At 42.2% G+C, this 15,011-nt stretch overlaps 1 protein-coding gene and 2 non-coding genes across 3 annotated transcripts; all 3 read right to left on the reverse strand.

The window, feature by feature from the left end:
* Window positions 1–4,703: 4,703 nt before the first annotated feature.
* Window positions 4,704–9,848, reverse strand: RPS3A (ribosomal protein S3A). Its single transcript, XM_019926571.3, has 6 exons — window positions 9,692–9,848; window positions 8,824–8,927; window positions 8,272–8,459; window positions 5,698–5,906; window positions 5,063–5,172; window positions 4,704–4,876 (listed from the first exon to the last, which is right to left on the reverse strand). The coding sequence occupies exons 1-6, from the start codon at window positions 9,751–9,753 to the stop codon at window positions 4,755–4,757; spliced, it is 795 nt and encodes a 264-aa protein (XP_019782130.1). The 5' UTR covers window positions 9,754–9,848; the 3' UTR covers window positions 4,704–4,754.
* Window positions 5,365–5,436, reverse strand: LOC117312538 (small nucleolar RNA SNORD73). Its single transcript, XR_004526855.1, has one exon. It is a non-coding gene; the product is annotated as a small nucleolar RNA SNORD73 (small nucleolar RNA).
* Window positions 7,204–7,270, reverse strand: LOC117312539 (small nucleolar RNA SNORD73). The gene has a single exon (XR_004526856.1). It is a non-coding gene; the product is annotated as a small nucleolar RNA SNORD73 (small nucleolar RNA).
* Window positions 9,849–15,011: the final 5,163 nt, after the last annotated feature.

The following is a 15,011-nucleotide window of genomic DNA, read 5'->3' on the forward strand; positions in this document are numbered from 1 at the left end:
TTCAAAAACAAAAACTGGCCAAATTTATTCCATGAGCAGTAACTGGCCAACGTGTCTTACAGAGATACATCCCAAGGAGTTTATCACCATGGATGGTTAGGGACTACAACAGCTTATAGGCAAGAGGTCCTGTTAAAAACAAGTCAAGAGGGACTTCCCTGGTGGCGCAGTGGTTGACAGTCCGCCTCCCAATGCAGGGGACGTGGGTTCGATCCCTGGCCGGGAAGATCCTACATGCCGCAGAGCAACTACGCCCGTGAGCCACAACAACTGAGCCTGCGCTCTAGAGCCCGTGAACCACAACTACTGAAGTCCGAGCGCCTAGAGCCCGTGCTCCGCAACAAGAGAATCCACCGCAATAAGAAGCCCGTGCATTGCAACAAAGAGTAGCCCCCGCTGGCCGCAATTAGAGAAAGCCTGCACGCAGCAATGAAGACCCAACTCAGCCTAAAATAATTTTTAAAAAGTCAAGTAAACAGAACAAATGCCAAAAACTGTAATTTAGGAATATTTTACCCCCCCAAAACAGTTTTTTTTGAAACTATACATAAAGAGTGTACAGACATTCCTTGGTTTGACTACGCTTTGCACCAAGCAGTTCTACTGGTGTCATTTTTCCAACAGCATTTGCTCATTTCCCGTCTGTGTCACATTTTGGCAATTCTTGCAATATTTCAAACCCTCTGCCAGCAAAAAGATGATTCACTGAAGATTCATATGATGGTTAGCATTTTTTAGCAATAAAGTATTTTTAAATTAAGTTATATACATTTTAAGACAATGCTATTGCACACTTAATGGACCACAGTATAGGGTAAACACAACTCTTATATGCACTGGGAAACCAAAAAAATTCCCAGAACTCACTCTGCTGTGATATTCACTTTATTGAGGTGGTCTGGAACCAAACCCACAGTATCTCCAAGGTATGCCTGTACTGCATACCTGAGACTATTCAATCAGACTATTACCAAAACCCATTTTATAAAATTACTCGATTTTAAAGAAACAAAAAATTCTTTGGGCTTTTAGCCAAAACCAGAAAGTGACTTGTAAGGGAAGGAAAATTAATTATCCTCAGACTTCCATTAGCAATTCTTTATTGCCAGAAGGAAATAGGAGTGGTATACTTACGGTGCTCAAAGAGCGAACTGAGGATTTTAGATCCAGTAAAAGTGACTTTCAGATATAAAGCAAATAACCAACTGTATTCAACATACAAGAACTCAGAAAATGAACTTCCTGAGCAATCAACCAGAGAACAAGCTTCAACCAAAAAAACTAGAGCACAGAACTTAAGGACTGGAAGTGGGCATTAAGAACATATACTTGTAGCACTGAGACTACACAGGGCTAAGAAGGAGAATGTAAGTTCTGGCCATGTGCTCAAGCAGTGTTAACACAATACTGTAAAAATGTAGTGGGCCATAGGCCAAAAAGTTTTAAAACTGTTCTCAGTAATTATATTGGTGGTGGTGTTATTTTGAGACTTACGCATGCAGTGTGGGATAATGATGGGACATTCTATCAGTCAACATGTCACTGAGAACTTCTTTGCATTTTCCAGCTTTAAGGGGCCACTCACTTCCCTTGGCCCCTGGCCCTTTCTCCATCCTCAAAGCCAGCAACATCGGGCAGTCTTCACATCACATTATCCCAACCTCCTCTTCGGCCTCACACTTCCACCTTTAAGAACTTGTATAATTACATTAGGCTCACCCTAATAATCTAGGATACTCCCCCTAGTATCTCTTCTCCCCACATGAGCACTCTCAAATTAGTGGTGCTGCTGAAATGTACACATTAAAGAAGCAAAAACCAATTTCAAATCAAGTGTTAGTTTTGCTATTTCAGTCATACCTTAACATAAAGATCTTCAATAACATTTTCAAAAGACTCAAAATTTGTATCCCTGGTTACAGAAATTTTCCTGTGAAAGACCAAGATAAATTGCTCTGGGTGGAAAGAATCAAGTAGAGAAAAGCCACCTGTTAATATCTATGTATTAAGTATGTAAGATATTAAATGGGAAACTTAAGAATTACCTCTTATAGTATTTTTTATTAGATGGATGTTAAAACTCCCTCAAGTTGGCCTATAAGAAAGTAACTTGATTATATCAATCATCAAACAAGCCAAACCATTTTTAAAAAAGGAAACATTCTTTTTGGAAGCATTTTCAAATGAACCCTTCTAAAAGAGAACCATGCCAAGCCCTATTCAGAGATGTAGCAGATGGGAGCTTGACTTGCAGCATCATCTGACTAAATGATGTCCCCCATCAAGAAAACCACCACTTATGTAACTCAATTCCTGGTCCCCACCCTCAACAACCACGCTATTGACCCAATTTCTTTCTACCCTGAAAAGGAAGCCCCTGTCATCAGTGAGCTGGACCAAAAAATAAAAGGAAAAACCTCTCCACATGGAATTTTTCTAGTAGCCACAAGTGAAACTATAGGGAAAAAAATAACAGGGAAAACAAGGACTGAAGGACAGGGTTTTTAATAAAATGAACCGATCAGCAGGGTCTGACTTAAGAGGTAAAAGAGCAAGCACTGTGGCCATCTAAGTGAAGAGTGTTCCAAGCACAGGAAGAACAAGTGCCAGAGCCCTACAGTAAGAATGTTCCTAGCTTGTCCAGGACAGTCTGGCTAGAAGAGTAAGGAAAGTGGTAGTAAGAGACAGGTCAGAGGCAAGATCACATGAGACCTTTTGGGTGAACTGACCATCTAAAATAAACTTCCACAAAGTGTGTGGGCAGGGGGACAGACAGGGACACGATGACACAGGGAGACCAGGTAAGCAATAAAAATCCAGGTTGGTAATGACTTGCTCCAAAGTGATAGCAACAGAGGTAGTAAGAACTGGTTAGTTTTCAGATATATTTTGAATGAACTGTGAATGGTCAAGGATGACCACAGAGGACTCTGCTCTAAAACAGAAAGGTGGGTAAAATTGTTGAGCTCAGGAACACCATTTCAAACATGTTAAATGCCTCACTGACATCCAATGAAGATATCAAGTAGGGAGTTGGAGAGGCAAACCTGGAGTTCAAAGAAAGGTACAGATTAGAAGTAAAAATCTGACAGTTTATTTAAAACCAAGAGACTGAGTAAGAATACCTAGAAAGAGTATTTGGCAAACGTCCAGGGACTAAGCCCTAGGGCTCTCCAACACTAAGGCCTGAAACAAACTAGCAAAGGAGAGTAGCCAGCAACATGGGAGGAAAAACCGAGGTGCAATTCCAGAAGACAGTTAAGAAACACAGGGAAAATCAACTGTCAAATGTCACTAATAGAGACCAAGTAAAATGAAGGCCAAGAATGAACCACTGGACTTAGCAACGACATCTGGTAATCTTGATGGCAACAGTTTCCTTAGACTGGTTGGAGCAGATTCAAGAAAAGTAAAATTAAATACAAGAAATATGGTTAACTCTTTTGAACTTTGCTATAAGGGATTTGAATAGGGGGATATCTGGAAGGGCAGAGGATTTCTGTATGCTGATAGAACTTGTAGAAGGAATATTGATAAAGGTGACAACTGGTGGAGCCCAGAACTTGACTAGGCAAGAGAAGGTGGAATCTGATGCTTGTCCTTGCATAATTCACCCAGTTACAAGAGGGAAGGCAGAAAAAGTGAGAAACACATGCACAGATGGCAGGGCAGAAATAATAGGCATTGATGAGGTTCTCTTGTCATCCGTTCTCAAGAAGCAAGGTCATCAGCTGAACTGAGAATGAGAAAGTTGGAGGTTTGGGAAGAGAGGTATAGAACAGAATGGGTGACCGACTAGGAGGAAATACTGGATAGTGGGCAGCATTAAATGCCCACTTAATAGGAGACCAATAACCAATTTCTCTCTCTCTCTAGCCAACTTCAGCTTGACCATTAAGGGATACAGTGGGGCATTTACTGCTAGAGAAAGGAGAGCATTTAGATTTTTAACCCCCCCCCCCCCCGCAAAAAAACCCAAAAACCCAAATGCCAGTGAGCTCTTCCGTTTCTACTATGCTATCAGTCTAGCACAGTGGTTCACAAAGCATGGTCCCTGACCACCAGCATCACCTGAAAATTTGTTAAAAATGCAAAATTTCAGAGCTCACCCTAAAACTACTAAATCAGAAACTCCAGGGGCAGGGCCCTGCAATGTTTTAACAAACCTTCTAGATGATGTGAGAACCACCTTAAAAACTTAACTCAGGGCTTCCCTGGTGGCGCAGTGGTTTAAGAATCTGCCTGCCAATGCAGGGGACACAGGTTCAAGCTCTGGTCCGGGAAGATCCCACATGCCGTGGAGCAACTAAGCCCATGTGCCACAACTACTGAAGCCCGCACCCTAGAGCCCATGCTCCACAACAAGAGAAGCCACTGCAATGAGAAGCCCATGCACTGCAACGAAGAGTAGCCCCCGCTCGCTGCAACCACAGAAAAGCCTACGTGCAGCAATGAAGACCCAACGCAGCCAAAAAAAAAAAAAAAAAAAAACTTAACCCATGTAAGGAGGTGTTTCCTTTTATTCACCATCTCTAACACGTCCAAACCGTTCCAGGTGAAAACAGATCACTACCCTTTCTCAGCTACTTAGTAACTAAGAGCAGTGAATAAAATCCACACAAAAGGTCAGAAAAATTCACCACATTACTATCAAATCAGAACACCTGACTATTGTCAGATTATTTAAAAAGAGTGATCAGAAATTAAGTATCACAAATGAGGTCTTTTATTTGTCACCACTAAAAGTCTGATTTTTAAACAGATTCCTGGACTGGTGGCTCATATCCATCAGCTCGTTCAACTTTAGCACCTGTCTCGTCCCCAGTAGCTTTTCCAGAACTACTACCTTCACCATGTAGCTCCATGAGTTTTCCCACTAAAAGGAAGAAGAAATTTTGTTAGTTATAGCGTACCATATCTTGAAACAGTTATCTTCAATACTATGTAGGCAAGACAAAAAAAAGTGCCATCACCTGGCCTCAAAACAACAACATAAAACCACCAAACAATGTATTTGTCCACACAATTTTTTCTTTCAGGAATCCTGTGGTTTCTCACTTACATTCAAACTTGGGCTTCTTCAGCATTTTTACTTTTCTAACAAAGACATCATGGAGTGGATAAATAGATTGGCAGGCCTTTTCTATGTCTTTTCCAATGCTGTCTGGAATCCTGCAAACCAGTAGTGATAAATTAGAATAAACCTACACTTCATTTAATCCACAGTAATCCTCATTCTGTTATTGCCCTTTCATAGGTGAAGGTTAAATGATCTGAATTATACAGCTAGTTAATAGCAAAATTAGCACTTGAGCCTTCTGAGTTATGCCTTTTTCATACACCCCTCTTAGCCAACTGCATGGGAACATCAGAAAAATGTTAACAGTTTTATCATCGGACATCATCTGGGACCGAAACATTTTATCATCACTTATTCCCATACGTTACTGATTGTGAAGAGTTTATCTATTCAATGCCTCTTCTAAGGCAAAGGCAAGTCCTGGGCTTCAAGTCTCACTGCCAGGAGAGACCTTCATCCAAAAAAAGGATAAATAAACCAACAAATAACATTTACTGAACACTTAATATGCTTTCATTTCAAGAGATGCAGATAGACGGTTTCACAGATAGAATTAAACATAGGTCTGACCCCACCTTGTCTCATCTGAGGGTTGTGTTGTGAGGGAAAATACTTACAATTTATTGACCACCTCTTTCAAGTCATTTGTCTGCACCTCTCGGGTCATGATTTCCATCATCTTCTTGCGGATCTGGCGGACCTGCTGGTGCTGGGCATAAGAGGTCTTCCGAATCTGATTGTTGCGTTTTTTAGTAAAACCCACACAGAAGAGACGAAGCAAATAACCATCGGTAGTCTTGACATCAACATGAGCTTCAATCATGGTCTAGTGAAAAAAAGATGCGCCAGGTTTTAATGTTATCTATTTTTACCTCTCAAATCTAATTTAAAGAAAAGTGGGGCTTCCCTGGTGGCGCCGTGTTAAGAATCCGCCTGCCAATTCAGGGGACACAGGTTCAAGCCCTGGTCTGGGAAGATCCCACGCGCCGCAGAGCAACTAAGCCCGTGCACCACAACTACTGAGCCTGCGCTCTAGAGCCTGCGAGGCACAACTGAGGCCACACTCTAGAGCCCACATGCCACAACTACTGAAGCCCACGCACCTAGAGCCCGTGCTCCACAGGAGAAGCCACTGCAATGAGAAGCCCGCGCACCACACCTAAGAGTAGCCCCCTCTTACCGCAACTAGAGAAAGCCCGCATGCAGCAATGAAGACCCAACACAGTCAAAAATAATAAATTTTTTTAAAAAAAATTTTTTAAGTGGAGGCCAAGTACTCATTACACAATATTAAGTATAACATAAATGACTAATTTACAGAGTTAACCTCCTTGAAGTGAACTTACCAACAATTACCCCAAATTCTTACTATCCTCCATATCTAATTAAATAAGTACGGAGTCCTCTCAGCTGTCTTCGCCCCTCCCCTCTAGGTAACTTCTCTATCTCATTATCACTATCTCCCCACAGCAACACCCCCTTTCACATATACATGCCTTTTACAGACACTGCTCCTCCCCCAATCAATTAACTCTGCAAGGAAGAGAAAAATAGGTTTGAAGGGACTCTACAATACCAACATCTAAACCTATTCCATTTAAAAAAATGTGCTCTGAATAGTTGAAATTTTGTAGTAACACTAAATACATACGTTTTAAAATGTCCTTTATGTTCCAAACTAAAGCCACACTGAGGATTAAATATTCAATTTCACAACTATAATTTTTAAAAATCCATCATTAGTCTTACTACTACCTAAATTCAAGAAACAAAAACTAGGGCTTCCCTGGTGGCGCAGTGGTTGAGAGTCCACCTGCCAATGCAGGGGACACGGGTTCGTGCCCTGGTCCAGGAAGATCCCACATGCCACGGAGCGGCTGGGCCCGTGAGCCATGGCCGCTGAGCCTGCGCGTCCGGAGCCTGTGCTCCACAACGGGAAAGGCCACAACAGTGAGGCCCGCGTACCACCAAAAAAAAAAAAAAAAAAATTAGGTACCAACAAAAACTGAATTGCCGCCTTTGCATTTTGTTAACTTTATCTTAGTCTAAAAAATGAATACAATACAATCATAGTGAAAGGACCTTAAAATATTTCCAGAAATGCAACTATAAAACCTTAGGAGAGTATCAGAAATAAATGTAACAAAATAATCATATCATACGAGACCGCAACATTTTGTCATCATTCCTCCCCACACAAAAACATCCCCAAACGTGATGGTTAGCCAGACACATCTGAACCATCATTTCCTGTAGTTAAACCAATGGGTACTAAATGCTGTGTCAAGCTCTGTACTAAACATAGATCTTTTATTTCATCCTCATAATTCCATGAGCTAATATTCTTTTTTTTTTTGGCTGAGCTGTGTCTTCATTGCTGCGCGCAGGCTTTCTCTAGTTGTGGCGAGCGAGGGCTACTCTTCATTGTGGTGCGCGGGCTTCTCGCTGAGGTGGCTTCTCTTGTTGCAGAGCACAGGCTCTAGGCACGCGGGCTTCAGTAGTTGTGGCTCGAGGGCCCTAGAGCGCAGGCTCAGTAGTTGCGACACACGGGCTTAGTTGCTCCACGGCATGTGGAATCTTCCCGGTCCAGGGCTCAAACCCGGTCCCCTACATTGGCAGGTGGATTCTTAACTACTGCTCCACCAGGGAAGCTCCATGAGCTAATATTCTTACCTACAATTTACAGATAAAGAAACCAAGGCTTAACAAGCTTTAAGTTACTTTCCAAAGAGAACTGGGAAAAAGAGCCAAAATTTCAGTCTCACACTCCTATTATAGCACAATAGATAATCAAAACTAGCCCAATCCATCCTTTCACTATAAAATTCACTAGATTCTGATGTCCAAAGGTATTCTGAAGACAGGCAAAGCTAAAACTGCAAACCTGCACCTAAATGTTCTTGAACCAGCCACTAATCCATGCAGCAAAAAAACCCTGATAATCCAATAATAAATCTTGAACTCAATTTAAACAAATAACTAAATTTAATTTAAACAGCCTCACTACTGTTGCTCAAGTTCAACAGTGCCAATCCAAGACCGCACACTTAATAACAGCAAGAAAACATCAAGGGCTTAAAATGAAATCTAAACCTCAAATGCACAACACGCTCCTTTCCTGACATTAAATCATGACATCTCTGGTCATGCACAGCACAGCACCATGCACTTTAGAGAACTTTTATTCTCACCTGCCATTTTTTGACCATGGAGCACATTTTGTCACGGGTAAGATCCATGCCATGGAAATTAGTCAGGCAGTTTTTGCCCTGAACATCCTCAGTAATAAGCTTGAATTTTCTAAATGCAACTTCATCATTCTGCAGATCAGCAAGGCTCACTTCAAACACACGACCCTTGAGGCCATCAGATGCGATTTCTATAAAACAAGAATCAATTGTTAATGTTAGGAACCACATAAGCAAAGTCAAGTTAATATTCAAGCATTAAGTTTAGAAACCTAATGATAAATTATAAAGAGTCAACTAAATCCATATGGACACCAACGACTTACTGACAGGGCTCATTAGAACCTCAAAACTACCCATGCACATTTCATTGGTAATTCTCAAAGTGCCATCTTGCTTCTACAAGTGCTGCACTAAAAACAAGCCCCAAAGGGCCCAAAGCTGCCACCAAGAGCTGACACTTCCTTAATGTATCCCACCACACAACGAAAAGCAGACCAAGATACATACATGTCTCAGTTTAAGAAAAATACAAACGAAGAAGAATATACTCACTGGTTCCTTGAGTTCTCGTGACTAGTGTTTTCCCAATATTTCTTATATTGAACATAGCTGGTGCTTTCACATCATACCAATCTTTCTTAGAAAATGGGTCAACCCTGGATTTAAAAACATGCTTAAATTTTATCGCAGATCACATAATTTTTTTTTTAACTTCCCTCATTCCAATTACTCTAAAAGGCTAACTGACATGCAGACACTGGTGTAAACTATTCCTCTCAGTTAGGTGAGGGGCGCATATGTAAAATCTAGTTCTTCCCACCATGTCTATTTCACTGTGCAGGCCTGACACTGTGGTAAATTATGCCACGAACATATACACTCCCACCCCACCCACCCATCCATCGGTGCTTCCACTACACCGGCAACACTGACTCCAAACAACATGCACGTCTCTTCAACTTTACTGGTACGTTAAGACACATATTGGTAACCCGGGCTCCTTACGGCCTCAAGCTATCAGGAGCGCCCAGGTTCCACCCGGCCCAAGCAGGGGAAGGACGCGAGGTCCCGGGTGGACAAAAAAAGTGCCTTTCACAACTCCAGCTCTTGGAAGGGCATTACCCGAGGAACTTACAAAGCCCGTGAGCTCACAAAACGGAACACGCCAGTCCCTGGTCACGGCAGCAATCCGACTCAAAAGGGGCGCGCATAAGGCCCACAAGGCCAGGGGGGAAGCAACGGGTCCGCAGCAGAGCAGCACCCGGATCCGCTAGGCCGCGGTTCGGAATTTACCAACCCGGCACGGCCCGCGCAATCCAACTAGCATCCTCGCCATCCAGCCCACACCACGACTGAGAAACCGCCCGCCGACTCCAGTAGGAGCCCCAAAAGCGGGGGGGGCACGATAGTTACCACTTACACTTTCTTCTTGGCTCCCTTTTTACCGCCTTTCGTAAGCCGCTTGTTCTTTCCGACCGCCATGGTGCTGCTCCGAGAGCCAAAAGGACGGAAATTATACTCACGCGAGATCTTACGGGTACGGGGGCGGGACGCGCTGTCTACATGACCTTCGATCTTACGTTCTTCCGGCCTCAAGAATATCGCGACAACAGAGAGAGAGGCACGCGTCTGACCGTGGCTGCGACAGCGCCCTCCAGTGGGGGGAGTCTGCACAGCACGCCGCGGGCCGCTCGCTGTGGGGGCTGCGCTCGGAGGCGGTGGCGCTGGCAACCTGAGATGCGGACTCCTTGGTTACCTGGGGTTCCCGTGGCTCCGACGCCCGGAAGTAGGTTTCCGTGGGAGGACGCCCACTCAGCATCATTCAAAGCTGAACTCACCTTCAAGCCTGTTTCTTCTCCGACAGCGTGGGATTAGAGATCAGAGAGCAGATCTAGGTTCATAAGCTAATTTCAGTATTTTAGCCTTGTGACCTGTCTGCGCTTCAGTTTCCTCGTATTTAAAATGGAGGCAGCAGAGTGATCTATCTCGTAAGATTGTTAGGATTAAATATGTATAACTTCTGAGATATTGGTAAGGTTCTAAGGTACTGGTAAGGTTATTGGAAAGGTTTGTTGATAAGGATGCTGGTTAGTGGAGTACGTTCGCTTTGTGAACATCCATCAAACTGTACACTTACTTGTGTACTTTTCTGTAAGTTTCTTATACATTAATAAAAGTGTTGGATATTTTGTTTGTTTGTTTGTTTTACTGGAGTGAGTTCTGCTCATTTTTTCCCTGACGGACTATGGTTCCAGTGTTCCCAGATACTTCAATTTCTCAAGAGAAGTTTATTTTAATTGCAGGGGATAACGAAATACATTCTGGCTAGATGTGGCCTGCTAGCTTCCAGTGTGACGTCCCTGGAAAGCTGGCCCATACAGGCTTGGTACTCAGCCAGTGGTATGTTGAGTTCCCTTCTCTAACTTCCCGTCTGGCAAAAAAACCTGCAACCAAGCCAGAAACCTACCCCGACTCACATCACTCCCACAAGCCTTTGAGTCCTTTAATCTCTTCCAGTCTTTCTAACCTACATCCCTTACCTCCTATGACCCTCACTTTCTAAAACAATCTTCCTAAATCTCCAATCCTAGCCTAAAATATTTCCATTCCATTCATCTCAGTTGCTTATAGGATAGTCAAGTTCTTATTTCACAACAATGTGAATATACCTAACACTACTGAACTGTACACTTAAAAATGGTTAAAATGGTAAATTTTATGTTGCGTCTTTTTATCACGATTATTAAAAAAAATCAAAGTCCTTAGCTGAGCCTATAAAACCTCTTTCATCTTGAGTTACCTCCCTTTTCATCCTCTCCTTATCTTAGTCTTTAGTGGATACCCCAACTCTGGCCATCTGGAGCTATTTAAAATTTTCTCTTGCCGCCATTGCTTTTCCCCTCATCAGCAGGCAAATACCTGTGCATGTTCAAGACAGCTCAGCTTCATTTCTTCTTTCACTAAGAGGTTGATTCCCCAAACAGGCTTTCCCTCACACCTGCTCCCAGAAGACCTAACACTACTTAACTTGTTAGTAACTACAGATCAATGTGTCCCTTTCTCACTGTAAGCAGGAGGGCATACAGTGCAGTCATTTTCTTATTTGTGCCCATTTCTTAGCACATAGTGGGCCCTCATAATATTTGTTGGCTGAATAAATAATAGTAGACAACATTGATGATATTCCCAGTCTTTTGAACTTGGTGGGTCAGTCTAAATTTTCAAAATAATTTTGGGAATCAACATGACAGCAATTTTAAAATTTCAACAATCTGTGAGACAAAAGCAAAAACAACTTCCATTTTCTATTAGCCTCATTTCATTTAAAAATTATATTTTGACCCCCCAAATAAACATAAAAAACATATCCTCTAAAAAGTCAGTCCTTTTAAATAAATAAATCAGCTTTATGAAAAATTCCACAGACCTTATTTTTCTTGTCTCCTTGCAAATTAGTGAATACTAGTAACCAGTGGAAATCAATGAGTCCTTCCAAATATAATATTGAGTCTAATAAACTCTGTATTAATTCTATACTTACAGTTACCTTAACTAAGTTTACTTCATACGTGGCACTTCACTAGCTTAAAAATTTCCCAATGGAAAATGTTATGGACCCCCAGGTCAGACTAAAAACTGAACTTAGGGCTTCCCTGGTGGCGCAGTGGTTGAGAGTCCGCCTGCCGATGCAGGGGACACCGGTTCGTGCCCCGATCCGGGAAGATCCCACATGCCGCGGAACAGCTGGGCCCGTGAGCCATGGCTGCTGAGCCTGCGCGTCCGGAGCCTGTGCTCCACAACGGGAGAGGCCACAACAGTGAGAGGCCCGCGTACCGGAAAAAAACAAAAACAAAAACTGAACTCACCTTCTACCTAAGGTAAGTCTGATTCCTCTTTCTGCCCAAGAGTGAAAGAGCCACAGAGGAGGCGTTAATGAAGTCAGCTGCATCTAGTTTATTCTGGAGAAACCAGCACCTAAGGGATTTGTCGAAGGTACAAATTTCAGTCCTCAACTTTGTCTTGTAATGAAAGGTTTTTTAAAAATAAAATTGTATTTCCCTTACACTGTTACATTAAATGGTGCAATCATCAGTTTTAATTAAATTATATTGAATAAAAGATAGCATGGGAGGTGTGAAATCAGTTTATTGGGTCTCAACCATCTAGGAATTTCAAAATTCAGATAGAATAAAATGGAACAGAAAAACATGAGTACCTCAACCTAGAAAGGTGTCCGTAGCATGTTATTAATTTTCTTTCCATCTGTGACTAATCTATTAAATCCATCCAATGATTTTTTGAATTTTGATTGCTATGTTTTTTATTTCTAAAAGTTCCATTTCATCCTTTTTCAGTTTCTCTCACTTTTTAAACTTTATTTTTTATTGAGGTTTCATTGCTTTATAACATCATATAAGTTTCATGCGTTCAATTTATATCACTTTGTTGTTCCTTATTCTTTCAGACGTCTTCAATATAGATCTAAACCCAGTAAGCATAATTGTGATTGACATCTGAAGCGGGGTGGGCAGTCTTGTAAGACTGTGCCGTTAACCTGTCGAACTGAGATTTGAGTTAAATTGTAGGACACCCAGCTGGTGCCCAAGAATTGCTTGTTGGTGTGGGAATGGCACCTGCCCATGTTGGAATGGGTTCCAAAATTGTTGTAACATCATTTTCTCCCAGTCTGTAAACACCCCCGACCTCATTTCCTTTTCTTCTCAGCTGCAGCCCATGGTTGTTCATGTAAACAACATACTTTTTCACCAAAACTCTGTACTTCCTTGCAGCCTTAGCCTTCTCTGACCCTGCCCAGAAAACCCTAAGCCTAGTTCAATGCGTAATTAACCTTCCCATGGTAGTATTTCCCCCAGTTCTTTCACTCCTCCCTGTATCTATGACCTTGTGTTGTCCCCTCCCACACTGACTTTGGGCCTGATAGTGTTTCTTGCTTTAGTCAAGGGACATTAGCAACTCTGACTTGAGCAATGGCTTAAAAGATGCAGGCACATGTGGGCTTTGCTCATTCTGTTCTCTGGAACACTGAGCTCACTAAGTGAAGAAGCCTGAGCTAGCCTGCTGGAGAACGAGAGGACATTTGAAGCAGAAATAACAAGGCCCAGCTGAGATCTTTCCAGAACAACAAGTCTACCAACCATCAGGTATTTGAAAAAGTCCATCCTAGACCATTTAATCCAACTGAGCTGGCCCAGAACAGAAGAACCACCCAGCTGACACATAGAATCATGAGAAATAATAAATGTTTGCTGTTTTAAGTCATTAAGTATTGGGAGAATTTGATTTGCAGCAAAAACTAGCATGTATTTTTCTCTACCCTTACATTTACCCTTACCCTCATGGTATGGTTAGAGAAGACTGCACATTTCAGACTGGAACTACTAGAAATTAATGGTATTAAAGGACTGGGCCCCTGAGAATCCTTTTACCTGTCAGCTCCCCTTCCTGTTCCTCTCAATATTTCAGTTGCTCACCATGCTATTCCTGCCCCCAACTCAGCCTGTCCCCTGTCATTTTTATAAAATGACCTTGTCGCCTACTTCAGATAAGGTGGTGCTTGCAGGCTACAGGAAGGACTCAATGTTCTTCTGTCTGGGATGAGAAGCCATTGGAGGCTTTTGAGCAGTGGAGTGACACTGGCTGCTGTGGGGAGAATAAGAAAGAGTGGTGGAGCAAGAGTAGAAACAAGAAGTTAAACGAGATGATGGTAGCTTGGTCTAGGGAGATAGAGGAGGGAGTGCAGAGGGTGGAGAGCTGTGGAAACAGGACACTATTCATGGAGATCAACATGGAAATGACTTCCCCAGGACTTCCCTGGCGGTCCAGTAGCCAAGAACTCACCTTCCAGTGCAGGGGACGCGGCTTCAATCCCTGGTCAAGGAACTGAGCTCCCACACGCCATGGGGCAACTAAGCCCGCATGCTGCAACTACTGAGCCCACACGCCACAACAAGAAAGAAGCCTGTGCACCACAGTGAAGAGCCCACACGCTGCAACGGAAGATCCCACATGCCAAAAGACCACAACGAAGATCCTGCAACCAAGACCCGATGCAGCCAAATAAATAAATAAGTACAATAAATACAATAAAATGCAGATGACATCCTCTGGACTTGTGAAGTGCAGTTGCCCTGGGTGGAAGGACATAGCAAAAATTCTGGTTATATTTTGAAGATAAAAGCCAAAAGGATTTGCTGATGAATTGATACAGGAAGACAAAAAGGAATCAAGGATAATCACATTTTACTATAATGATTTATCTTTAAATCGGTGCTTACCTACCCCATCCCCTTCTTAGAAGAAGGCAGAGACAGTCCTACATATCTCTCTTCGTATACTAGTCTTGAATGAATGAATGAATGAATGACTCAATCAATAGATGAATCCTGAGTAATATTTTTACTTTATGTCAGATTACACATTTTTTGTTGGAAATTTAGCTTTTCTCCTTTCTTTTCTATTTACAAAATGAAATAGTACGTATAATGAGTTCTCATTGTAGAGGTGTTCCAGGTGTGATTATGAAAATGTACTCTGTTTTCTCCCAAAGTACAATGATCAGAACAGTACAGGTCAACAAACTATGATCATCTGGCAATGAAATAAGGAGCTTTTGAGAGAATGAAATCAATTATGTCACTGAATACACTGTTTAGTTCAGTTGACTGTTTTTTTCCATAGTAAAACTTTGTCTACTGAGGAAGTAGTACTGTGATTTGCAT

This window comes from Tursiops truncatus, chromosome 5, assembly GCF_011762595.2.
Source record: "Tursiops truncatus isolate mTurTru1 chromosome 5, mTurTru1.mat.Y, whole genome shotgun sequence".
Taxonomy (NCBI): Eukaryota; Metazoa; Chordata; class Mammalia; order Artiodactyla; family Delphinidae; genus Tursiops; species Tursiops truncatus.